The sequence below is a fragment of the Meles meles genome, chromosome 2 (assembly GCF_922984935.1).
Source record: "Meles meles chromosome 2, mMelMel3.1 paternal haplotype, whole genome shotgun sequence".
Taxonomy (NCBI): Eukaryota; Metazoa; Chordata; class Mammalia; order Carnivora; family Mustelidae; genus Meles; species Meles meles.
In genome coordinates, this window is record NC_060067.1 from 143,868,886 (window position 1) to 143,894,169 (window position 25,284).

At 40.0% G+C, this 25,284-nt stretch overlaps 1 protein-coding gene and 1 pseudogene across 8 annotated transcripts in view; both read left to right on the forward strand.

The window, feature by feature from the left end:
• The window catches only part of SH3D19 (SH3 domain containing 19), a 199,596-nt gene extending 185,222 nt beyond the window's left edge, over nt 1-14,374 (forward strand). For 7 of the 8 annotated variants that reach the window (XM_045998241.1, XM_045998244.1, XM_045998243.1 and 4 more), the window contains 7 exons: nt 997-1,127; nt 3,408-3,466; nt 5,783-5,985; nt 6,454-6,506; nt 9,129-9,315; nt 9,711-9,808; nt 12,459-14,374. In XM_045998241.1, coding sequence (XP_045854197.1) covers nt 997-1,127; nt 3,408-3,466; nt 5,783-5,985; nt 6,454-6,506; nt 9,129-9,315; nt 9,711-9,808; nt 12,459-12,575 — 848 coding nt within the window. In that variant the 3' untranslated portion in view covers nt 12,576-14,374. The remainder of the gene's footprint in view (nt 1-996; nt 1,128-3,407; nt 3,467-5,782; nt 5,986-6,453; nt 6,507-9,128; nt 9,316-9,710; nt 9,809-12,458) is intronic. The other variant, XM_045998242.1, reaches the window with a different exon arrangement.
• Nucleotides 14,375-17,394: 3,020 nt separating this feature from the next.
• On the forward strand, nt 17,395-20,361 carry LOC123934909 (annotated as a pseudogene).
• Nucleotides 20,362-25,284: the final 4,923 nt, after the last annotated feature.

Below are 25,284 nucleotides of genomic sequence, written 5' to 3' on the forward strand. Positions count from 1 at the left end.
AGCACATGAGTAATCAGGTGCTAGAGCCTTGGGATCGCCAGGCAGCCATATTCCCTGAATTAACCTCTCAAGGACATCTTCATATTCTGTACCAGTGGAGTTCTGAATTAGAAAGGTTATTTTATCTGTCACCCTGCCTTCAAGGAAGGGTCAATTGGACCCAACCATTCCAGAGAGTTCAGCTACATTCCCTTGCCTTTGAAACTCCCCGTGAGAGAGAAGGAGTGAGGGGAGGCAGAAAGGAGGGAGGGCTCTTTACAGTGAACAAAATAGCAAATTGCCTACCAAGTGCAAACTTTTAACTCTTTAAAAACAGTGCATACCAATTAGCAATTATAATGAGATTAGTTCTAATTTAATAAGTGAAATAATGTTCTCCTAAGAGTTGCAAAATGTGCACACATAGCTTAGCTATTATTTACAAGATGAAAATACACATTTTTCGTAATGAATTTTTAGATACCTTTTATATCTAAGATTACAGGACTACAAATAAACTCCTGATTTATTTAACACCTCTTCTGATCTGCTTGGTAGACTGATTTTTATTTTAGTGTGAGTACATTTGCTTGCTAAAGAACTGTAGTAGTCCCTTAGTTAATATTTTGAGATTAAAATGATTTTTAAGCATGATGGAGAATAATAAGAATATTTTACTATGTCTATAAAATCTTTCATTGTTCAATATGTATTCAGCAAACGTTTATATTGGCCCTGTAGGAACCGTTGGCCAGCACAGTATTCTTTTTTTTAAGCATTTCCTATCAGTCAGTGCATGGTAAATGCATCTAATTTGGTCTTTAAAGAGGAAGCTCATAGTAACAATATCCCCCCCAAAAGAATATATTTTTAAGTCAATTTGAATTAACCTGTTCTCAGAATCACTGGAACATACTGCCTCAGTGGACAGAAGTAAATGTTACTTTGTGCTCTGCTTTAATCAAATCTGCAACCAAGAGAATTCATCATATACGTAATTATAATTTTATGTTACAGAGCAAGCTGATGACTTGCACCTCACTTCTGGAGAAATTGTTTATCTTCTGGAAAAAATAGACCCAGATTGGTATAGAGGGAGATGTAGAAACCAGACTGGCATATTTCCTGCCAACTACGTCAGAGTAATTGTAAGTGGGTAATGCTTGTTTAAATTTGTCATATATTCTGTGTATCTTGCAGTTTGGAAAAAAACGGAAGCCTAGATTCTTACATTCTTGTTCATGTTCTAACATTGATGCATCTGGTATTTGAAAAATTCAAAAAATAAAATTTTGTTTAACTAGATAATGATTAATTATTATTATTTTATGTGGAGTATTACAACTTAATGCCTAAGTGCTGTCTGAAATCCTAAGGTGGAAAATGACTACAGGTCAACAGGCGAACCAACCTGGAGGGGTGGGTAGGCACTAAAAGATATATATTAACTCCTTGAAACCATTAGTAAACAACAATTAAATGGTACCAGATAGTCCCAAAGGAATTTTCCCTGAGGTTACGGTGCCACTTACTTTCTTTGGAGTACATATCACTTTTGGTTCCTTTCATTCTTTCCATTCCCATTTATTTTCATCTTTTTTTTTTTTTAAAGATTTTATTTATTTATTGGACAGAGAGAGATCACAAGTAGGCAGAGAGGCAGGCAGAGAGAGTGAGAGGGAAGCAGGCTCCCTGCCGAGCAGAGAGCCCGATGCGGAACTCGATTCCAGGACCCTGAGATCATGACCTGAGCCGAAGGCAGCGGCGTAAACCACTGAGCCACCCAGGCGCCCCGTCATTTATTTTCATCTTAAAAAATAAAAAAAAAAAAGGTTTGGGGTTACTAAAGTACTTTCATTAGAGGTAGTGGTCCATTCATGGTTTTTCACATAATAACTTCAAATCTGATTGGGAAAAATTAAAGTATCAGAATTTTTTACACCCTCCCAGCCTGCAGTATGTGAGTCCATATTGTAGAGCCCTCAGTGCTAGTAAGCCCAGATGTCTGTGAAACACAGACAGAAAATCAGAATGCCCTTGAACATTTATATCAATAGGAAGAGTATGACTCAGTCCCTAATATAATGTACTGATACCGGAAGATATCAATAAAGCTAGCTTAAATCGTTGAGCATTAACAGCTTATTCGAAGGGGAAAAAGCCAAGGATTTTCCATTACATCAGAAACCTAGGAAACAAAACAAACAAAAACAACAGAAAACCTGGGGCACCTGGGTGGTTCAGATGATTAAACGTCTGCCTTCAGCTCAAGTCATGATCCCAGAGTGCTGGGATCGAGCCCCATGTCAGGCTCCTGACTCAGTGAGGAGCCTGCTTTCGCCCTCTGCTCATTCTCTCTCTCTCTCTGGGTGTATCTCTCTCTGTCAAATGAATAAATAAAATCTTTTTTAAGAAACTATATTTTTCAAAGATAAATGAGTTTGAGTCTCTTGGATTCTAAAATGAGGGTCTTAAAAATTTGCAGTGTATATATAGATAGATAGATATCTCTATATGCCCTGACTCTTTAGAGAAATCTTTACCACACTCTCTAAATTAATATTAAGAATAATGTTAGTTTTAGCACTCTTCCTCATTTTTCTTTAGCCCAATATGGCAGTATTTCAAAAAGCCCAGTAACCACAGTGAAATCAGTCACACCGAATCTGCCACATTATTGGTATAAGTGCCACTTTGAAGCCTCCTAGTTTAAAAAATTGTTTTAAAACTTTCAGAATTGATCAGGAAGGGTGTTGATTTATTTCAAATAAACCTCAAAACCTTAACGTAGTTTTCGGACGTAGTGCATTATGGTCAAATATTTTATGACAACCCCGCTCTACTGAGCCTTGTAAATAAGGTATTCTGTAAAGTGCCTGCCATTTAATAGATGCTCACTGAGTACTCACTCCTTACTTCCTTCCCCACTCACACTGAAGGAAAAGAAAATGGTCCAGAGTGGGGAAAAGAGAGAAAATCCACGAGTTTGATTAAAATGTTTTATTTGGGGGTTAGGAAAGTATGGCAGAATTCTACTAACACTTTGAAATAGGCGGGCTGGTGCCTGAGTGCTTGCTGCCTAGTTTCCATCTTCAGTCCTCCTCATCTGAAGCTTTCGACTTAGAGGATGTGGAAGAGAGAAAACTGAGTCCGTTGTAGAGCAGTATCAGTGTGCTTATTCCAGCAAGAAAGAGGATTGATTGGCGATTCAAAAAAGGCTACTGCAGAAAGACAGGTTACATTTTTTTTTTTTTTCAAAACCCCAATTCTGGATTTCTTACCTTTTAGCACCTGTGGTACAACTTCATCAGCTTAATACCTACGTAAACTAGCTAATTTCAATCACATATTTCCTAATTACTTAGCCTTACATTTGTCTTACAAAAATCTGAAAACATAAAATTGTTGGCTTGACATTGTCTTTACAGATTGATGTTCCAGAAGGAGGAAATGGGAAAAGAGAATCTGTTTCATCTCACTGTGTTAAGTAAGTTTGATTTGTGTTCTTTCGCACAGAATACAAAGGAGGCAAGCATTTATATCATAAAGAATTACCAAACTTCAGACACTTCACATGTGTGATAATTCACCTACTCAGTGTGTCTTTGTAATGATGAGGAAAACTTTACTTGTTTAAAAAGCCTTAGTGGTGGGGGGAGGGGGGCGCCTGGCTGGCTCAGTTGGAAGAGCAGGAGACTCTTGATCTCAGGGTTGTGAGTTCAAGCCCCATGTTGGGTGTAAAGATGCTTAAAAATAAAATCTTTTTAGAAAATAAGTGAATAATGGGTGCCTGGGTGGCTTAGTTGTTTGGGCGACCTCCTTTGGCTCAGGCCATGATCCTGGAGTCAGGGGTTCTAGTCCCGCATTGGGCTCCCTGCTCGGCCAGGAGTCTGCTTCTCCCCCTGACCTGCTCCCTCTCATGCTTTCTCTCTCTCTCATTCTCTCACTCTCTCAAATAAATAAATTAAATCTCTTTTTAAAAAAATAAATGAATAAATAAACAGCTATAGTGGATTAAAATTCTGATAAATGCGACATGCCGATAGAAGCTGGCAGGAGCAATGCTCCATGTCATGCAGGACAGACAGACAGCCACAGACTAACTCCTGCAGCTTTCCACACACAGCCGGCCTGAGTTCAAGCAGAGACGGGTTCATTATCTGATGCATTTTGTTTGGGCCTTCTGTCTGTCTACCAACAGACTATTTAGAAGGTTCAGATATCTTTGTCACTGAAAGTATTTTAACCTTATAGAAATAGGAACCCTACAAAAGCTGCGAGGCGTTTTATATTGTTCTGTTTTTAAGAGGAATGAGAAGGAAGTAAAGGAAGAGTTAAGGTGGAGGGGTCGACCTTTCCATGAATTTATATACCCTTTTACGCACCACCATAACTCCTTTGTGATTTAAAACACTGCCACACTGCAACTTTATATTCCAGTTAGAGGAGCAAATTAGTAGAATTCACTACCTGCTGAAGACTGTAAACCTGTCTTTGAATAGGTCAGACATAAGGAGATGCTCCCTGAGGACTTCAGAAAATAAATGCAAAGGTTACCACAAATAAGAAAAGTTCTGATGTCACAATAGTTGAATTCTATCGCAGGTTCAATTTGTCTCCTATTTCTAAGCAGTGTTTACTGTGTCGGCAGGTTGAATTTAAAGTGGGCTTTCGCAGCCGTTGGTCCATTGACCGGACTTAAATCAGACTTTGATTGGTGCCAGGACCGACCTTGTCTCCTAAGGCAGTTGTGTCTCCTGTGACTGTTGCTTCTGAGTCTCCGACTGAGACTTCCTTTCTGAAGCCTTAAATCGAAGGTTTGGTATTAAACCGTGCCTTCTGGAGACACCGTTTTATCTCTGCTTTTACCTTGTTTTTAGTCACAATTGTAGATCATTGAAGGATTGTTCTTATTCTCAGAAGTGAAGCCTTTTTAAAAGTGATTACAGAAATCATCTTTTAAAAAAAACGCGTTAAGTTTATGGTTGTTGCAATTTGCCCACTTTCTGTTTTCTTCCAACTTCCTGGTTGTGAAGACCACGTATTCCTATAGACGACTCACGGATGAGTCACCACGTATTACAGTCTTCCCTGCCCAGCTGATGCCATTGCCTTCTGCCGCGGAAGTTCTGTGTCTTGCCCCGAGATTCTCAGGGTGGGAGCTCCTAAACACGGTACAGCTCCGATTGAGAGGGTTCGGATTCAGCCATGGATTTCTGTGGCCCAAGTATACACAAACATGCAGTGAAGTAAAGGTGACCAAAAGGTGACCAGTGTAGACTGACCCTCCCCCCTCCCCCCCGACCCTCATTTGGAATTCTACATGTGCTCTGTGACCCTGACTTTGGCCTTTTTTTTTTTCTTCACTCTTTTTGAGAGTATAGGTTCATATCTAAAAAGTAAGGACTGTCATTTAGAAATATAGCTTATTCTTTTCCACAGAAATTTTTAAATTATGCCTCCTGTATCTTGTTCCACAATAAACACAGAATACATGTTTATTGAAAGACCGAGTGAAGGTTTTTTTTAAAGATTTTTATTTATTTATTTGACAGACAGAGATCACAAGTAGGCAAGATCACAAGAGAGGCAAGCAGAGAGAGAGGAGGAAGCAGGCTCCCTGCTGAGCAGAGAGCCTGATGTGGGCCTGATCCCAGGACCCTGGGACCATGACCTGAGCTAAAGGCAGAGGCTTAACCACTGAGCCACCCAGCCCCCCACCCCCACCCCGAGTGAAAGTTTTAAAGCATTTTGACAGTTAGTACTCTCTAGTTTAACCCACAGCATGGTCTTCTTTATTCAGGGGCCCAAGATGTGTCGCTCGGTTTGAATATATTGGAGACCAGAAGGATGAGTTAAGCTTCTCGGAGGGAGAAATTATTATTCTTAAAGAGTATGTGAGTGAAGAATGGGCCAGAGGAGAACTTCGAGACAGAACTGGGATTTTTCCCCTTAATTTTGTAGAACTCTTGGAGGACCATCCCACCTGTGGTACAAATGTTTTCAGTGAGTATGGAGAATATGGTTTTTTATTATGTTCTATCCTAATTCAACTAAACCAAATAATAGGTTAATTCTTGAGCTGCTTAATAATTTATATTTTTTTTAAAGTAGAAAGAAAAATTATTTTTAAATGATCATCATTATTGGGATAGCCATTATTGTGGTAATCTCTCAAAGATCTGGCATTGGTGTTTTAGGTAATTAGCAATTGCTTCATATCACAAATTATAAAGAATCATAGACTATTAAACAGAAGTGGACTATCTAGTATAACTAATGTGTATCCTCCACTTCTCAGTAAAGAAAACGAGCCCAGAGAGGATGGTACTGGTCAGAGTTAGCCAGGACATGAAGAGACTGATCTAGAGTCCCATAATTTTTATTCTTTCTCTGTGGCTTTTCTCCAACATCTATTGTATCTCCAAGAGCAACATCTAAAGTTTTAACTTTTTTTTTTTCCCTTAAACATAGGCACAAAGGTACCACCCAAGACCAAAAAAGAAGATTCTGGTGCAAATTCTCAGGTAGGCTGCTTGAATAGGCAACTGTAGTGAAAACTGCTTTCAACTCTGGGAGGAATATTAAAATCATAATTACCAAGAGAAAATGTTATAAACCATTTTTCAATTCATGGAGCAAATGTTTGAAATAAATGGTTAAAAGGTTTCTGTCTTTATTCTGTATAATAGAGCTCATAAAGATGGGTTAAGAAGACATGCAAACAGGGTGCCTAGGTGACCCAGTCATTAAGTGTCTGCTTTTGGCTCAGGTCAGGTCATGGTCCTAGGGTCCTGGGATCAAGCCCTGCATTGGGCTCCCTACTCAACAGGAAGCCTGCCTCTCCCTCTCCCACTCCCCCTGCTTGTGTTCCCTCTCTTGCTGTCTCTCTCTCTGTCAAGTAAATAAATATTTTTTTAAAAGATGTGCAAATTTTTTTATATAAAAACAAAGAAAGAGACATGATTAGAATATTCGTAAAAGAGATACCGTAAGTGACTGATACTAAAAAAAAATTTAAAGGGCACCTGGGTATCTTGGTTGAGCATCTGATTCTTGGTTTCAACTCAGGTTGTGATCTCAGGGTCGTGGGATTGAACCCCACATGGGGCTCCATGCTCAGCACAGAGTTTGCTGGAGGTTCTCTCTTTCCCTCTGTCCTTCCCCTTGCTTCCCCCACCCCCAAAGAAAAAAAAGGTTCTCTTCACAAAGATGGTCATGGTGGTGTTTGTATAATAGGAAAAAATTAGAAGCAACCTAAATATGACCATTATTAGGAGAATGTTCTGAGGCCATGAATACTAGATTTATAAAGTAAATGTCATGGGAGGAAAACATATAGGGAAATTGAATATTTGGCATAAAAAGACTAGAAGGAAATATACTTAAGTTGCTGTAAGGGGTGGGTTTTTTTCCCGACTTCATACATTTTCCAACTTGCCAAATGTTTAGGAACATTTTATTATTTTTATAGTGGGAAAGAGAAAAAAATATTAAAAATTTTATGCTGTATAATGTGACTTTAGAGTGTTTAAATGGAGTAGGAATGTGGGTGATGGCCATTGTTTTTATGACCTATTTTAGAAGAGTGAGCCTGATGGGGTCATTGTTTATCAAAACGTCACTGGTCATTGGGCTGCATGTCTCTAAATTCTTTGATCCCCGCTCACTGATAAAGTCCAACAGGAAGGATGGTGACTACAGTTCTCCAGAAGGAAATGTTCACATTAGTTGCCTGCATTTCTTGGGGGTTGAAAGTGCCATTCTTGAAGATGGGTTACTCAAGTTCAGGAAAAAGAGGGGTTTTGTTTGCTTATATTTTTGTTTTTGTATAGTAACCCATCAGTTGTGGCAAACTTCAGCTATGCTAGGCGCTGTGTCCAGCGTGCAGCCTGCATTATCTCATTCCGCCCTCACAACAGCACTGAGCAGCACTAACATGAATCTGAGGCTGGGTTCTAGAACCCAGGCCTGTCTGGCTCCAAGGCTTTGCCTTCACATTTTCCTCTCCTCCCTGCTTGAGCTCCTCGAACATGGGGTTCCCATCCTGACTTGGCAGAGACACGTTTTTACAGAGCAAAACCTTCCTCTGTTGGGTGTGAGGTAAAAGCATTCTGGTGGAAGCGTTTCCTCATACTAGCCCACCATGTTTGGGTCATTACCGTGCCAGCCTTAAAGCTAACTATATACCTCGTAAAATTAAAAGTGTGAATAATGAAGTCCCACATGATGGAATCTGATAGCCTCTGAATCAGGTAAAGATCTGGAATTAACAGACTGCCCATTCTGAGCCTTCCTAATTTAGGTAAAAAAGAGCTTTACTGAAAATTATATGCTTCACCAAAATTTTTTCAAAGGGTCGTAAATACTATACGTAAACACCATATCCTTTTACCTAACATTTTAATGTAACTCATGTTACAGATGTTATTTTAAGATCACAATTAGACTGCACCTGGGTGGCTCAGTGGGTTAAGCCTCTGCTTTGGCTCAGGTCATGATCTCAGCATCCTGGGATCGAGTTCCGCATCGGGCTCTCTGCTCAGCAGAGAGCCTGCTTCCCCCTCTCTCTCTGCCTGCCTCTCTGCCTACTTGTGATTTCTCTCTCTCTCTGTGTCAAATAAATAAATAAAAATTTTTTTAAAAAGATCACAATTAGAAAAAAGGTTTTGCTTAAGCATTGTATGTATACCTTAAAAGCCAAAAAGCCGCAAATCTCATCATATCTGTCATTTGGAATTCTATTTTAAGAAAAAAGTTATTGGAAGCTTTTATTTTTGAAAGTTGGTAGGAAACAAAGTCTTGGGTGATTTAAAGAAGACTTCAGGCTTTGAAATCTTTGACCCCTTAGCTTTTCTTCTTTTTTTCCCCCACTATTTTTTTTTTTTTAATTTTATTTATTTGACAGACAGAGATCACAAGTAGGCAGAGAGGCAGGCAGAGAGAGAGAGGAGGAAGCAGTCTCCCTGCTGAGCAGAGAGCCCGATGCGGGGCTCGATCCCAGGACCCTGAGATCATGACCCGAGCCTAAGGCAGAGGCTTAATCCACTGAGCCACCCAGGCGCCCCCCCTTCCACTACTTTTTTAAGCTTTGTAGGAATCAACGTCAAATAAAATCTCACGTTTCTTACCAAACCTGTTTGTAACAGGATAATAGTCTTTCTGGAGAATGGTGTGAAGCCCTTCACAGTTTTACAGCAGAGACCAGTGATGACTTATCCTTCCGGAGGGGAGACCGGATCCTGATCCTTGAGCGTGTGGACTCTGACTGGTACAAGGGCAGACTGCGTGACAGGGAGGGGATCTTCCCAGCAGTCTTTGTACGGCCCTGCCCAGGTATGGCAACTGCAGAAATGACTGTTTCTCTCGAAGGGGAGCCTAAGACCTTTGGAAATGGTAGATATTCCTTTCCTCTCTGGCCATGCTCAGTTTAACTTGCTTGCCTGTATTTGAAAGAGTTGATTCATAAATGTATGCAAACTCTCTTGTTTTGGGGGGAAAATAAAGACAAAAATGCCTTCACTTAATAATAGCTAATTTTGTATACTAAATGTATGCTGTTTAGTTTTATTCCTGGTAAGAAAACATCATCTTTTTGCAAGTTAAATAAATACAAAATTAATTGAAATTATTCTGTCCCAGGAATGAGAAGGGGGGCTTTTTGAAATGTTTGATTTGTGTTTTAGTCCAGTGTCTCTCTATATATATTTGGATTTTTGGTGTCTTCACAGCAGAGGCAAAAAGTATGTCTGCTTTAGCATTGAAGGGGAAGAAGGCCAAAGCCTTGTATGATTTCCATGGGGAGAATGAAGATGAACTTTCCTTCAAGGTCAGAATGTGTATCTTTCTGTAACTGCATTAAACGGCTGTAAATTGTGAAGTGTCTTCCAGTGAAGAGGGGAACATTTGGGTGGAGTATTGATTATTAGTCAGGAATGAACAGATCTTAGACGCCCCTGAGATCAAGAGTCGCACGACCTTCTGAACTGAGTTAGCCAGGTGCCACTGCAAAGGTGTTGGGTTTTTTTTTTTGTTTTTAGCAGCCTAAAATTCAATTTTACTTTACCGAAGAAGTACCTCCTCTTTTTTTGTTTGTTTTTTGAAGAGTAAGAACAGAATTATTTCCTCTGACCATGGTCAGAGGAAGGCACTCAGGATAGGACTTTGGGACTGTTCCAAGAGGAAGGAGGGTGGGTTTCCTTCAGTTGCCATCAGAGCAGCCTGCGTCAGATGCTGGGAAGTTCTCTATCGCCGGATACTCGGCCAGAGGCAGAGTTGCCATAGAAAAAATTAAATCATCAGGGAGTGATTGGAGAAGATGAGACTTAAAACAATGGGTACCCCCCCCAGCTGTCTAAAACAAAACCAGGGAGATGAAGGTGATACTGGGAAGTCATGGATAGAGTAAGGAGCATGAAGAGATAAATCAGTAGAAAGTTGCTAACTTTCCTGTTTTGTTACGGAGTTTTCCATTCTTCTGGGAATTTCTTCCTTTTCATATTAAAATGTCATTTCTCTTATAAAATGCTGTGAGTAAATGCTATTTATTATGCAGAATTATAATTTGGTAACCTTGTATCAGTTCCATTTTTTCTCCTTAATTTCTTGGTTCTCAAAATCCAAATGTTCAGAAACTGTTGCCCTCATCTTTTTCAGCCTTGGGAATCAGTGGCTCAAAGTTCATTCTTTTTAATGTTATGTTCTTGCATGTTCTTTAAGTAACATTCTTAAAATGTTACTGCAAGTGAACAATCTGATTCAAACTTTTTGGATGTTATTTTGGCCTTTGTTTATGTTATGTCAGTGTAAATAACAGAATTCACAGTATTCTCCAGAACATAGGGTGTCTTCATTTTACAAATGACTGAATATAAACAGGATAGTTCCTCAGTTCTTTTTTAGCTTAAGGGATTCATTGTTAATCTTTAATATTTTATTAAATATTCACAGAATATTAGTAGAACTTTTTTTGAAAAAGAAATTTCCTCGCCATCAAAAAACTGACATCGTATGTATGTATAGACCAGAGCCCCCCCAAAAAAAAAAAAATGATTTCATTCAACTATTATGTTATAATTTAGGAGCCAGAAGGAACTTATTTATAATGGAAACTTTGAACAGCCAGAATTTTTTACAGATTTTGGCAGAGTAAAGTAAATTAATGACATTTGATAGTCAGCATTTTTCCCTTCCATTTTCCATAAAGAAAGGCCTTAAATCAAACCATTTTTACAGAGGGCAGTGTACTAGTGCTATAAATAAAATCCATTTAGCCTGATAAAGATATTCTTAAAAGTAGCAGGGTCATCCTGAACCATTATAGAAGCTTAATCCCAGATTCTAAGAAATGGTTAGAATCCATAAAGAACAAAATTTCAAAAATGATGTCTTCATCTGTTGAGGAATTATAATTCACACATGAATAAGACACATAGTCCCTTTGACTAACTTGATGAGGGTAAATCAGGTGTTCTGAGTCAGGGAGAAGCTCTTTAAAGACAGGAATGAATATAAATTTGGTTGTTAGACCATGGAAGCATGGAATGAACCAAATGGTAAAGGAGGATGCCATTATGTGGAAGAATGAATGTACAGTACCAAATGCTCAGGATGTTGAGAACAGGCAATGATAAAAGTAAAAAGTCCACTGTAAAATGTGGTGGCCGTGTAAAAGCCGTGTATCCCAATGGTTAGCAACACCTGCCCTGAAATCGCACTGGACTGGACTCCTGACCCTACCACTAACTAGACAATGCAGCCCTGAGGAAGCTGTTGAATCTCTCTGAGCTTCAGAGAGATTTAAAATGAAGAAGTCCATAAAAATATCTCTGTCAAACAGGAAAATAACAGTGTCCACCTCTAGGACTGCGGTATGTTGTTCAAGCGAGTTGATTCCTGTAAAGTACACAAGAGTAGAACTACCTCTGATAAACACATGGGCTCTCTTACCTTCAAGTCTTTGCTTAAACGTCACCTTCAGGGGGGTGTTCCCTGACTGGAACTAATGAGATGTGAACCCCACTTTCTGTCCTCTTGGGCCAGCTTATTTATTTTCCTCCCTACTCGAAAATGAGGTCCTTATTCCTTGCTCTGTCCATAATGCTCAGAACAGTGTCTGACACATACTGGGTGCTCAGGAAGTAATTGTTACATGAAAAATATATATATGACATCTAGGACTGTTCTTAAGGAAGAATTCTAGATTAGGAGTAGTGAACTGGGGGGGCACGAAATGCGAGTGGGAAAATAAAAGTGCAGTAAGGGTGACAACGGTGAAGCAACGGGCTCTGAGAAGAGGCATACAAGCAGAGGGTGTCGTGAGGTCTCCATCGTCTGTGTGGCCTAGCATGTAACCCACTGGGCAGATCAAGATCAGCGAGTGACATCAAGAGATGAACCATGCCTCTTCAAGGAGGCTGCTTACCACACTTACTCGCAACAGAAAATAATCATTCTTCCCAATTTTTGTCTTCTGACAGGCTGGAGACATCATAACAGAGCTGGAATCTGTAGATGATGACTGGATGAGTGGAGAACTCATGGGAAAATCTGGAATATTTCCCAAAAACTATGTTCAGTTTTTACAAGTCAGCTAAAGGTGAAGCTTGACTGTGTTCTTTGGCACAAGCACTCACTTGAACTATTACTTTGACTATCAGATACGTTTTTGCACTATTTTTGTAAACTGAAAGAAATATCTGTGCTCTACATGGTACACTAGAATTTTCTGAAAGCAGAATATGTCCAGGTTTTGTAGTCCGCTTTCATTCACAGTAGAAACATGCACGTGGAAACCCGTGAACCACCCTAGTATCCTACCAGGGAGGACGTCTGGTGGGATCAGCAAGGCAGGTACACACTTCCCCCAGGGAAAGCGTCAGGTGGCATGGCGGCACGGGGAGGCTTACGAGCAGAGGTTGCACTTGGACATCTTGACCTCAACACCAGGAAATTAACCATGCTTCTTCATTTTTCACTTTAGTTTAAAAAGAGGACATTTGATATTCTCCGTGCTGTAACTGTCAGGACATGGTTGGTAATCTAAATTTCATTTTTGACATTCAAATTAGTTCTAACCATTTAAGCCCATTATCCTTATTACCAGGGCAAATCTTTGCTTCTAGTGGGGCAGTTTATTAACTAGCTGGAGCCTTTATAAGCACTTGGCAAATCAGCTCGTGCTTATCAAATGCTTCTTGTGTTACTAAGTATTTTCCCCTTTGTCCAAGGATTTAGAATTTGGTGTATCTTAGTCAAAAGAACCAAAACCATCCTGAAATGCCTTGCTAATACAACTAACCCTTCCACGTACTGGCCACACCTTCTTTCTTCCATGTATACTTTATGCTAACAGGGTTATTATAAAGCACATTTTCTGAATCTGCAATCATTCTTTTGACAATTACTGGTACCCAAAGAAAAATTCATTTTCTTTGTGTTACCCCAGTAGTACATAAAAACCTGTGTCTTGTTATAGTGGTACATTATGAATCACATATATCTCAGAATACAGAGCAACTGTTAAGACAGAAAACGCCAAACCCCCACAGCTCGTTTCTTCCAGAATGAAAAATAATTGAAGAAGACCCAAGGCTGATACTTCTTTGGGTTTTTGTCCCCAGTTTATTCCTGTGCAAATTATTAGAGTAAATTAAAAAAACACTTTCCTGCTATCCATTTGTTACGCATTCCAGACTTAAGATAAAAGTGGTTCTTTATGTGATTGAATCAATTACAGTTTATGGGCTTAAGCCAAATAGGTCGAAGACAATCTTCCAAACAGATCAATGGAATAGAATTTCATTGGAAATGTAAAACACTTCCCCAACAGCCCTCACGGTTTTCTTCCATTTTTGAGAAGAGTTTCATATGCTTGGCCACTTTTTAGCTTTTGTCATTGTTTCCCACTGTCCAAAAAGTTTGGCAGACAGTTATCAACAATTAGTTGAACACCCTGTGGGGTTCTGTAAGGGAGGAGATGTTGACTTTGTCTTTGATAGAACTTCATCTTTCAGTTACATGGTTATAATTGATTTTGGAGTATGGGAACTGTTTTTCATACATTTTGGTTAGAGGACATTATAAAGAAAACTTGTCAAATCTCACTTAAGAGTAATTTCATGAGAAATGAATGACTTAAGAGTATTATCTCAAGTAAATTCTTATTTGCAGTAAGGTGCACAACAGCTGGAAGTGGGGGATGTGTCTGGAATAGGACATGAGGTATATTATTTTGCCTATAATTGTGACATCATATATCAAAGATCGTGAAAGCCTAGCTTTATTGGAGAAAAATATCCCTCTTAAATTTTGGCCTTGTGTTAGCAGAATGATAAGTGCAATAGTTGTAAATCTACTTGACACTATAATAAACTGAAGTGAACTTTTCAAAGTCCTTTTCTCATACTAGACTGAATTTTTTGAGAATGGAGATGGTACCTTTGTGTCTCCAGCCCTTTGCACCATACAGGGCTCAATAAATGGTTGGTTGGTTGGTTGGTTGGTTGGTTGGTTGGTTGGTTGGATGGAAAGATTTCACAAACAGCAGTACTATCATGGATACACCAAGATCCAATATCTTACCTCTTTAACTTGTTGACAAAAGTTTTTATTGAAACAAAATTCAGTTTTGTATCATTTCACTCCTTCAAGGCACCTTTTTTGCTTGCCACTTATTACCCACTCAACTGACAAGAGGCCAGGATGTTGCTCAGGGTGGGTTTTCGTAGGTACCTCCTTATTCTCTGTATTGATTGAACCTAATGTTTATTCTCAGTGAATTTCATAGGGGAGAAATAAGAATGTATTACTTTTCCTTTCCATAATTTTAGATGAAATCTGGTAGTGTACATCCAAAGCCTACTCAAACTAGAATCTTCAAATCCTTTGTCGTTAGTGGGTTGAAACTAGAGAAGTCATTTAATACATTATTCTCATCCTTTTGAAATACTTAAAGTAGATTTTTTTTAAAAAAAGATGTCCTTGTTTACATAGCTGGGGGGGGTATGTAATATATCTGTCATTGTGCTTGTGGAAATCACAGGTTTTAAATATAACCTGAAACATTCATAGTGAAAAACCATCAGTGCATTTGTCAAGATTTTTTGTTAGAACTAGCATTTGAAAAAAACAAAATACTCTTCTATAGTATTTGTTATCCATCAACTCTTAAAGATAATTTCTTTGGTTTTTATTCAGTTTCTTAGGCCTAGATACATATATCTAGAGAAACAGTAATGGATATTTGGGCTAATTATAATAGGAGATATTCATTATAATCATTAATGGTTTATTCCTTTTTATGGTTAATTCTTTTTAATTAATGCCAGATGCACATGGGCCTTATGATTCATAACTCAGTACCATTTTGAATACTTAAGAGTGAATTTTTTCAAAACTAAGAGGAAATCGTTTTCTAACCTATGCTTTTTTACTTCACTGTAATGCTAGAGGGGAAAAAAAATACAAAGCCTAAGTCAGAACAACAGCACCATCTAGGGGCCTCTCTCCTAATTGCAAGCTCGTCCCGTTAAACCACAGAAGAGTCTGCACGCCAGAGCTCAACCTGCAGAGGGTAAATGATTTGCCTAAGGTCATACAGGTACGGCAGAGCCTAAAGCAAAACCTAGCTAGCTCTACTGATTCCCGGTTGAGTTCCTTTTCCCATTTGTTGTGCTAACATGATGCATTTCTCTCTAGCAATTAGTAGATCTGTTTTTCCTGTAAACATAACTTCTCAGGTATGATACATATGATTAGAATGAGTTGCAGAACGTGTTGTGATGAGCACTGGGTGTTATGTGTAACTAATGAATCACTGAACACTATATCAAAAACTAATGATGAACTATATAGTGGCTAACCGAATATAATAAAATAAATAAATAGTTAAAAAAAAAAAAAAAGAATTGGGCGCCTGGGTGGCTCAGTGGGTTAAGCCTCTGCCTTCAGCTCAGGTCATGGTCTCAGGGTCTTGGGATCAAGGCCCACATTGGGCTCTCTGCTCAGTAGGGAGCCTGCTTCCCACCCCCCCACACCTGTCTCTCTGCCTACTTGTGAGCTCTGTCAAATAAATAAATAAAATCTTGAAGAAAAAAAAAAGTTGCAGAGAATAAATTACAGCCTTAAATTTATTTCTCTTCAAGAAAAAAAGAAAATTCCTTCTTGGCTTCTCAATTTTATGTAGACAGTTTATATTGATGGTACCTAAAAACTCAAACATAAACTGATCCATTAATGGGGTTTCCTTTTTGGCTTAATAGGGAATTTATGAATGCTTGAAACACCAGATCACGAAAAGGTGTTTCTATGGGCTGTGCTCTTGGTAAGAACAAAAATTCCTAAACCTAAGTTTTCATGTAGTGCAAAACACTATTACAATATTTTGTAGTCTAATAGATTAACTCAGGCACTGTTTTTTTTTAATATTTTATTTATTTGACAGAGAGAAATCACAATGAGGCAGAGAGGCAGGCAGAGAGAGAGGAGGAAGCAGGCTCCCTGCAGAGCAGAGAGCCTGGTGTGGGGCTCGATCCCAGGACTCTGGGATCATGACCTGAGCGGAAGGCAGAGGCTTTAACCCACTGAGCCACCCAGGTGCCCCTTAACTCAGGCACTGTTAAGCCAATAAATTTATATTTCAGAGTCTGGATTTTTTAAGGAATCTTAATTGTATATAAGCCATGGATTGTTTATCTTTGAATACTGCAAATTAGGTAATAACTCATTGAAATATTTTTTGGGAGAAATAGTGATTCAAATTCCTTTAGAATTTAGAAAGAAAAGGAAATTTAGAAAGGAAAATTACCTGTTGGTTTGTCTATCCTCTTTTAACAGGAATCAGTTGACAGTCTTAAAATAGCATTATTTTAGTTCTTCACAAATAAAAAGGACAATGACATTTATTTCTCTAGTCATATCTAAGTTTATTTATTCCATAGAGCCCTGACTTGGGACCACTGAGGCCCACCACAGTATTCTCCTGATCCCAAGTAGCCAACAGCTGAAGGGCAGATTTGTTACTTCCAAAGAGCATCAGAGCATGTCACTAACCCTTCAATTCAGTACTCTGCCTAAGATCGCGCTCTACAGAGAAAGCTCGGTAATATTGAAGGTTCATTTCCAGACCACCACAATAAAGTGAATATCACAATAGAGCAAGTCAAATGAATATTTTGGTTTCCCAGTGCATATAGAAGTTATGTTTACACTATACCATAGTCTTTTAAATGTGCAATAGCATTACATTTTTAAAAAGAAACAATGTATATACCTAAATTTTAAAATACTTTATTGCTAAAAAATGCTAACTATATCTGAGCTTTCTACAAGTCATAATGTTTTTGCTGGTGGAGGGTGTGGCCTCAATGCTGATGGCTGCTGACTGACCAGGGTGGTGGCTACCAAAGGGTGGGGTAGTTGTGGCAATTTCTTAAAATAGGACAACAGTGACGCTTGCCACATTGATTGACTCTTCCTTTCATGAATAATTTCTCTGTGGCATGTGATGCTGATTGATAGCATTTTACCCACAGTAGAAGAACTTTCAAAATTCGAGTCAGTCTTCTCAAACTTGATTTACAGAATATTCTAAATCCTTTGTTGTCATTTCAACAATATTCACAGCATCCTTAGCGGGGGTAGATTCCATCTCAAGAAACCGGTTTCTTTGCTCAGCCATGAGAAGCAGCTCCTTATCCCTTCCAGTTTGATCATGAGATCGCAGCCACCCAGTCACGTCTTTAGGCTCCACTTCTAATTCTAGTTCTCCTGCTCATCCCACCCCGTCTGCAGTTACTTCCTGCATGAAGTCTTAAAGTCCTCAAAGTCATCCTTGAGGTTTAGGATGCACTTCTTCTAAACTTCCGCTCATGTTGATATTCTGACATCTTCTCATGAATCACAGCTGTTCTTCATGTCATCTAGAATGCGGAATCCTTTCAGAAGGTTTTCAGTTTACTTTGTCCAGATCCATTAGAGGAGAAACTATGGCAGCTATAGCCTTATGAAATGTATTTCTTAAATGAGAACACTCAGAAGTTGAAATTACTCCTTGATTCACAAGCCACAGAATGGGTGTTGTGTTAGCAGGCATGGAAACATTGATGATGTCCATCAGAGCGCTTGGGTGACCAGGTACATTGTCAGTGAGCAGTCATATTTTGAAAGGAGTCTTCTTCTCTGAGCAGTAGGTCTCAACAGTGGGCTTAAAATATTCAGTTTACCATGCTGTAAACAGATGTGCTGTCATCCATGCTTCGTTGTTCCACTGATAGAGCACAGGTACAGTGGATTTACCGTAACTCGTAAGGGCCCTAGGATCTGAGGAATGGTAAATGGCTTCAGCTTGAAGTCACCAGCTGCATTTGTCCCCAACAAGGGAGTCAGCCTGTCCTTTGAAGTTTTGAAGCCAGGCACTGAATTCTCCTTTCTAGCTATGAAAGTTCTGGATGGCATCTTCTTCCAATATACAACTGTTTCATCTCTGTTGAAAATCTCTTGTTCATTGTAGCCGCCTTCATGAATGATCTTAGCTGGAACTTCTGGAGAACTTGCTGCAGCTTCTCCGTCAGCCCGTGCTGCTTTTTCCTGCACTTTGATGTTATGAAGATGGATTCATTCCTTAAACCTCATGACCCAACCTCTGCTAGCTCCAGACTTTTCTTCTGCAGCCTCCTCACCTCTCTCAGCCCTCACAGAATTGAAGAGACTTGGGGTCTTGCTCTGGATTAGGGTATGGCTTAAGGGAATGTTGTGGCTGGTTTGACCTTCTATCCAGACCACTCTAACTTCCTCCATATCAACAATAAGGCTCTTTCACTTCTTACCACTCTTCACTGGAGTAGCACCTTTAATTTCCTTTGAGAACTTTACCTTTGAATTCACAGTGTGGCTAACTTTCATGCAAGAAGCTTGGGTTTTGGCCCATCTCTGCTTTCAACGTGCTTTCCTCATTAAACATAATCATTTCTAGCTTTTGATTTAAAGTGAGAGACACACAACTCTTCCTTTCACTTGAACACTTGGAGGCCATTGTAGAGTTATTAATTGGCCTAATTTCAACACTGTTGGGTCTCAAGGAAACGATAGAATAGTAATATCAAAGATCACTGACCGCATGCAGCCTCCAACCCTCTTTTCCCCGGTACCAGAAGGAGGAGGTCCTCTTTTCGTGCCTAGCACAGCCATGGCTTGTGGTCCCAAGAAGCACCTGAGGTGTGTAGCAGCACCAAAGCATTGGATGCTGGATAAACTGACCGATGTGTTTGCTCCTCACCCATCTACTTGTCACCATAAGTTGAGAGAATGTCTCCCTCTCATCATTTTCCTAAGGAACAGACTTAAGTATGCCCTAACAGGAGATGAAGTAAAGAAGATCTGTATGCAGGGTTTTATTAAGATTGATGGCAAGGTCCGAACTGGTATGACCGACCCGGCTGGCTTTATGACTGTCATCAGCATTGACAAGACTGGGGAGAATTTCCTTCTGATCTATGACACCAAGCGTTGCTTTGCTCTTCATTGCATTACCCTTGAGGAGGCCAAGTACAAGCTGTGCAAAGTGAGAAAGATCTTTGTGGGGACAAAAGGAATCCCCCATCTGGTGACTCAGGAGGCTCATACCATCCACTATCCTGATCCCCTCATTAAGGTGAATGACACCATTCAGATTGATTTGGAGACCAGAAAGATTACTGATTTCATCAAGTTTGACACTGGTAATCTGTGTATGGTGACTGGGGGTGCTAACCTGGGAAGTACTGGTGTGATCAGCAACAGAGAGAGACACCCCGGTTCGTTTGATGTTCACATGAAAGATGCCATTGGCAACAGTTTTGTCATCTGACTACCAACATTTTTGATACTGGAAAAGGCAACAAACTGGATTTCTCTTCCCCGTGGAAAGGATTTCTGCCCCACCATTGCTGAAGAGAGAGACGAGACTGGCGGCCAAACAGAGCAGCTGGTAAAATGGTCCCTAGGTGACATGATTGGAAGTCTTTATACATAATTAAAGGTCATACAGCACAAAAGGAAAAAAAGATCACTGATCACCAGCATTATAAATATAATAATAACAGAAATGTTTGAAATATTGCAAGACTTACCAAAATGTGGCACAGAAACACAAAGTGAGCAAATGCTGTTGGAACAGTGGCATCAATAGGCTTGCCCGATGGGGGGTTGCCACAGACCTCCAATTTACGAAAAAAAAAAGGAAAACAACAACAACAAAAAAACCAAAATGAGCATACCTGTACTAAGGAGACCAGCGGTGTCTTCTCTTTAACATATGAAATGTCAGAGCTATTAAAAAATAAATATACAGATCTGAAGGAAAGAACCTAGATGTCCATCAACAAATGAATGGATAAAGAAGATGTGGTGTGAGGGGCGCCTGGGTGGTTAAAGCCTCTGCCTTCCGCTCGGGTCATGATCCTGGGGTCCTGGGATCGAGCCCCACATTGGGCACTCTGCTCAGCGGGGAGCCTGCTTCCCCCCTCTCTCTCTGCCTCTCTGCCTACTTGTGATCTCTGTCAAATAAATAAGATCTTTTTTTAAAAAAAGATGTGTGTGTGTATATACACACACACATACATACATACATACACACACACAGGCGGTAGAATACTATGCAGCCATCAAAAGAAATGAAATCTTGTCATTTGCAACAATGTGGATGGAACTAGAGGGTATCATGCTGAATGAAATAAGTCAAGCAGAGAAAGACAATTATCATCTCCCTGACATGAGGAATTTGAGAGGCAGAGTGGGGGGGTTAGGGGGCTAGGGAAGGAAAAAATGAAACAAGATGGGATCGGGAGGGAGACAAACCATAAGAGACTCTTAATCTCACAAAACAAACCGAGGGTTGCTGGGGGGAGGGGGTACGGAAAGGGTGGTTGGTTATGGACTTTGGGGAGGGTATGTGCTATGGTGAGTGCTGTGAAGTGTGTAAGCCTGATGATTCACAGACCTGTACCCCTGGGGCAAATAATACATTATATGTTAGTAAAAATAATAAATTAATTAAAAATACACAGTGATGAAAAAAATTATCCAATTCATCTATATACATATATATACACACACATATATATATATATACACATATAGAGAGAGCACTCTCAGGGAAGAAGAATATTGGTGAGCAGACAGAGGCTTGCATGTTTGCTGGTCAGAGGGGCCTGGCTGGGCTATGAGAAGGCTTAGTTGTCCACTGTAATGAGACAGTTTGGGGCAAGGTCAGAAAGTACGAGAATATAGGGCACTAAAGCACCATGCATCCGGAAGACTAACTGCTAAGTGGGATGATTGCCCTGGTGCGATGTGTCAGGCTGTTCCTGCTGGATTGGGCTGGATGGCTGCTACAGCACGTTCTATTTGATGGACACGAGGAGGGACTACTTTATAAAGAGAATAAAGGCAAATGATGAGACCAAAGAAACAGTACCTCTGGAAAGATGAGACTCAGAAATTCACTCACAAATAGGGCTGCTGAGCAGCCTTGCACAAAGCCAGCAGCCAAATCACTCCAGCTGGTGTCCAAGTGCACAAAGTAAGATTTTCTTCTTTAGAATTTGGTAATAAGGACAACTGCCATCAGGCCATAGATGGCAGTAATAACCATAACCACTGGAATGTTGGACGTTGTGATCAGATCTGGCATGGTTCCTGGAGACGATGCCCAAGCCTCTGTGCAGAGCCGTACATGGAGCCAAGGTCCTGAATCCTGTGGCGGCCTAGAAGCCCATGACAAACAAGTGTATTTAGATTTGGTTCCAAACCGAAGTAGATATGAAGGAAGAAGCTCATAGTATGGAAAGCATATTCCAGAATGAGACAGACACTAAAATGCAGCAAGTCCATGACCTAGCTGGTTAGATCCATTTTTTGTTAATTGTTAATTTGCAGCATACTTTGCATAAAATGTGTAGAACTTAAGTATGCAATTCTGTACACTCAAAACCATCAATAAATATATAGAACATTTCCATCACCATAGAAAGTTTCTCATGCCCCCTTCCATTCAGTGATAACATCCTGCTCTCCTGTCCCACCCCCCTGCCCCCTGCAGAGGCAGTCACTGTTCTGATTTCTATCACTAAAGTTTTGTTTTGCCTGTTCTAGGATGTCATAGAAATGAAATAACATAGATATCTACTCTTCTGGTTTCTTTTGCTCAACATATTTTTTTTTTAAAGATTTTATTTATTTATTTGACAGACAGAGATCACAAGTAGGCAGAGAGGCAGACAGGGAGAGGGGGAAGCAGGCTCTCCATCGAGCAGAGAGCCCGATGCGGGGCTCGATCCCAGGACCCTGAGATCATGATCCGAGCCGAAGGCAGAGGTTTAACCCACTGAGCCACCCAGGCGCCCCTGCTCAACATATTTTTGAGAGTCATCCATGTTGTGTGTAATATAGTTGGTTCCCTTTTATTTCTCAGTAGTAGTTCATCATGTGAATACACCACAACTTATCCTATTGATTTATTTCTAGTTTTTAGCTATTATGAATAAAACTGGTATCTACATTCCCCTCCCCCAGCTTTATCATTGACCAGTATTAACATTCTTAAGTCCTTTTTTTTTTAATTTATTTGACAGAGAGAGAAATCACAAGTAGGCAGAGAGTCAGGCAGAGAGCTGGATGCAGTCCTGGATCCCAGGACCCTGGAATCACGACCTGAGCCGAAGGCAGAGGCTTTAACCCACTGTGCCACCCAGGCGCCCCAACAGTCTTAAGTCCTTTGCGCACATAGGATTTCACTTCTCTTGGATAAATATCTAGGAGTAAAATTGTTAAGGGGTGAAATAGATACATATTTAATTTTATTAAAAAGCTGCCTGTCTGGGGCACATGGGTGGCTCAGTTTAAGGTAAGTGGCCAACACTTGATTTCGGATCTCAGAACCCTGGGTTCATGTCCCAAGCCAAAGGCAGACACTTAACCAACTGAGCCACCTGGGTGCCCCAGCATTTGGTTTTAACAGTCTAATGGTATTGTCTGTTTCTGCCACTGTAGTGAATTTTATTTTCTTTTGAACAAAAGCAGTAACAGTTCCACAGACTGAGAGCTAATGATACCTACAGTAGACTGTGAATGGTCTTAGCAAATGGAAGCTCAATATCCTTGCTTTCACATTTGCACTGCCTGTCGCAATATTATACCCAAAAGAGGATTAATCACCAATTAAATTGGTGTGACTGGATACTTAATACTATTAAGGAATTACTGAAATTTAGAAGTATGTTAATAGAATTGTGGTTATGTTTTTGTTTTAAGGAACTGTTTTAGGCTTACCTGATAAGATATTTACATTTAATATCTGAAATTCGCTTCAGAATAATTGAGGAGAAGAAAGTGTCAGGAACTGTGCAGTGTTTGACATTTTACCCAACATATAAGCTGAAAAGTTAGCCTGTCACCATTTCATGGATGTTGGCAAAAGACATGAGACTCATGGGTCAGAAATGAAAGGATTTTATTATTCATAGCAAACCAATAGCCAAAGCTTCACGTTCATTTGTTCCAGTTTCCCATGCCCCTCAACTCCCACAGAAGTGATGCAAAGGGCACGTCATATAGTGGGTTGCATTCCAAAAGAGGAACACAGATTTAGCACTTGAGTAGTAAGTGGAAGCAAGCCTGCGCTTTTTCCAGGGGGAGATACCACCTCATCCCTCAAGATTGGCTACAGGATGCAAACACAAACCTGAGAAATGGCCTAGGTAAAGAGCAGGCAAAGAATTGTATTTTTGGCTTACTCAACAAGCACATGCAGGGACACTTGGGCTCTAGAGCAGATTAGCTTCTCACAGTTCACTCAGTGTGGCACATTCATAGCCAAATTTGAATTTTTATACAAATATGCTCCTCCATCAACCATTCTGATAATCAACAGAGGTTAGAATCTCACAGCACATTTAACTAAGACTGTCATCAGTTAGACTTGAAGCAACAGAAGAAGCCAACGTTGTGGTATTGATCTCATTCCCTCTACAGAGCCACTGTGAATAAGCCCAAGAGGGTAGCAGTAGCTCTTATTTGAGGCAGCCATGATGGATTCTAAGGCTAGGTCTTTATTTATTATAAACTGTGCAAATGAGTTTCAATTGATCTGCTTACCTTTGATGTCATTGTCAATCATTACAGGGGAGTAGATGGGCAAAAAGCAACCGCTGTCTCCAGTGGACATGACCCATTTTTTTTTTTCCCCATCCAAAAATACAACCAAAAGGGCAAAGGTAACTTCACTTCAGATTTTGCTGTCAAGCCTGATTTGGATTATCATCACTTTGGTTTGATTAAGTCACAGGGACAGTGTCACCAAATAGTTGCAGCTCCAGTTGCCATTTTTGGCATTAACTGAAAGCCACTCAGACATCAAAAACATGTGATCAGCCAGATCAAATCAAGGTTGTGTTGATCTGTCAGTTTGTACACATTTGCATTTGGGAGCTGCGGTTGATAGCATCGGGCATAGCAGAATAGTTCAGGACCATACATGTCTATATGAGTTTTCTTGGTTTTTTTGGCACATGGACACAGATGAGAAACCCAGGAGCAGGTCAGACTGTTAGCTGCAACTGCCACATAATTTAGGTAGGAGTTTTGGATTAAGGTTAGCTGTTCTCAACTGGGAGCAATTTTTTTTTGGCTATTTGGCAATGTCTAATGTCATTATTGTCACAACTAGGGGAAAGGAGCTACTGGCATCTAGTGGGTTGAGGCAAGTGATACTGCTGACCATCCCACAATGCACAAAACAGCCCTTCACAACACTGAATTTTCTAGCCTAAAATATTAACAGTGCCAAGACTGAGAATGATCTAGGTAACAAAGGGTACATTTATTGCTGTGCTGCCCTCCCTCCTAGGATCTAAGGTGTTTTCTCCTCCGATGCCAGAGGAGATGTTAATTTCATCTTTTCTCCAATCATCCCCACTTTCCCCCAGATCTTTTGTTCTGATTATCACCCAGAAGGCAGCCAAGAGACGATCCTTTTCTGAGGACTGCCGTATTCTGTGACCCCCAACTACCTTACTCAGGTATGTAGAACCAGGAGGAAGTGAGGGTGGCAGAATCAGAAACCTGTTCCCAATGCTCAGCGATGCTAGATAACTGTGGGTGGCAGAAAGCCATGAGATATCCTTCAGACACTCTGCTAAGTGGCCTTTGTGACAAAAAGTGGCCCAACGTCAGATCGCAAGTGGTCTGGAAAGCTAAGAACGTGGCACGTATATTAGTTTCAAGGGCTACAGTTGTATGGTCAGATGACCAGAGTGGAACAGCAACATC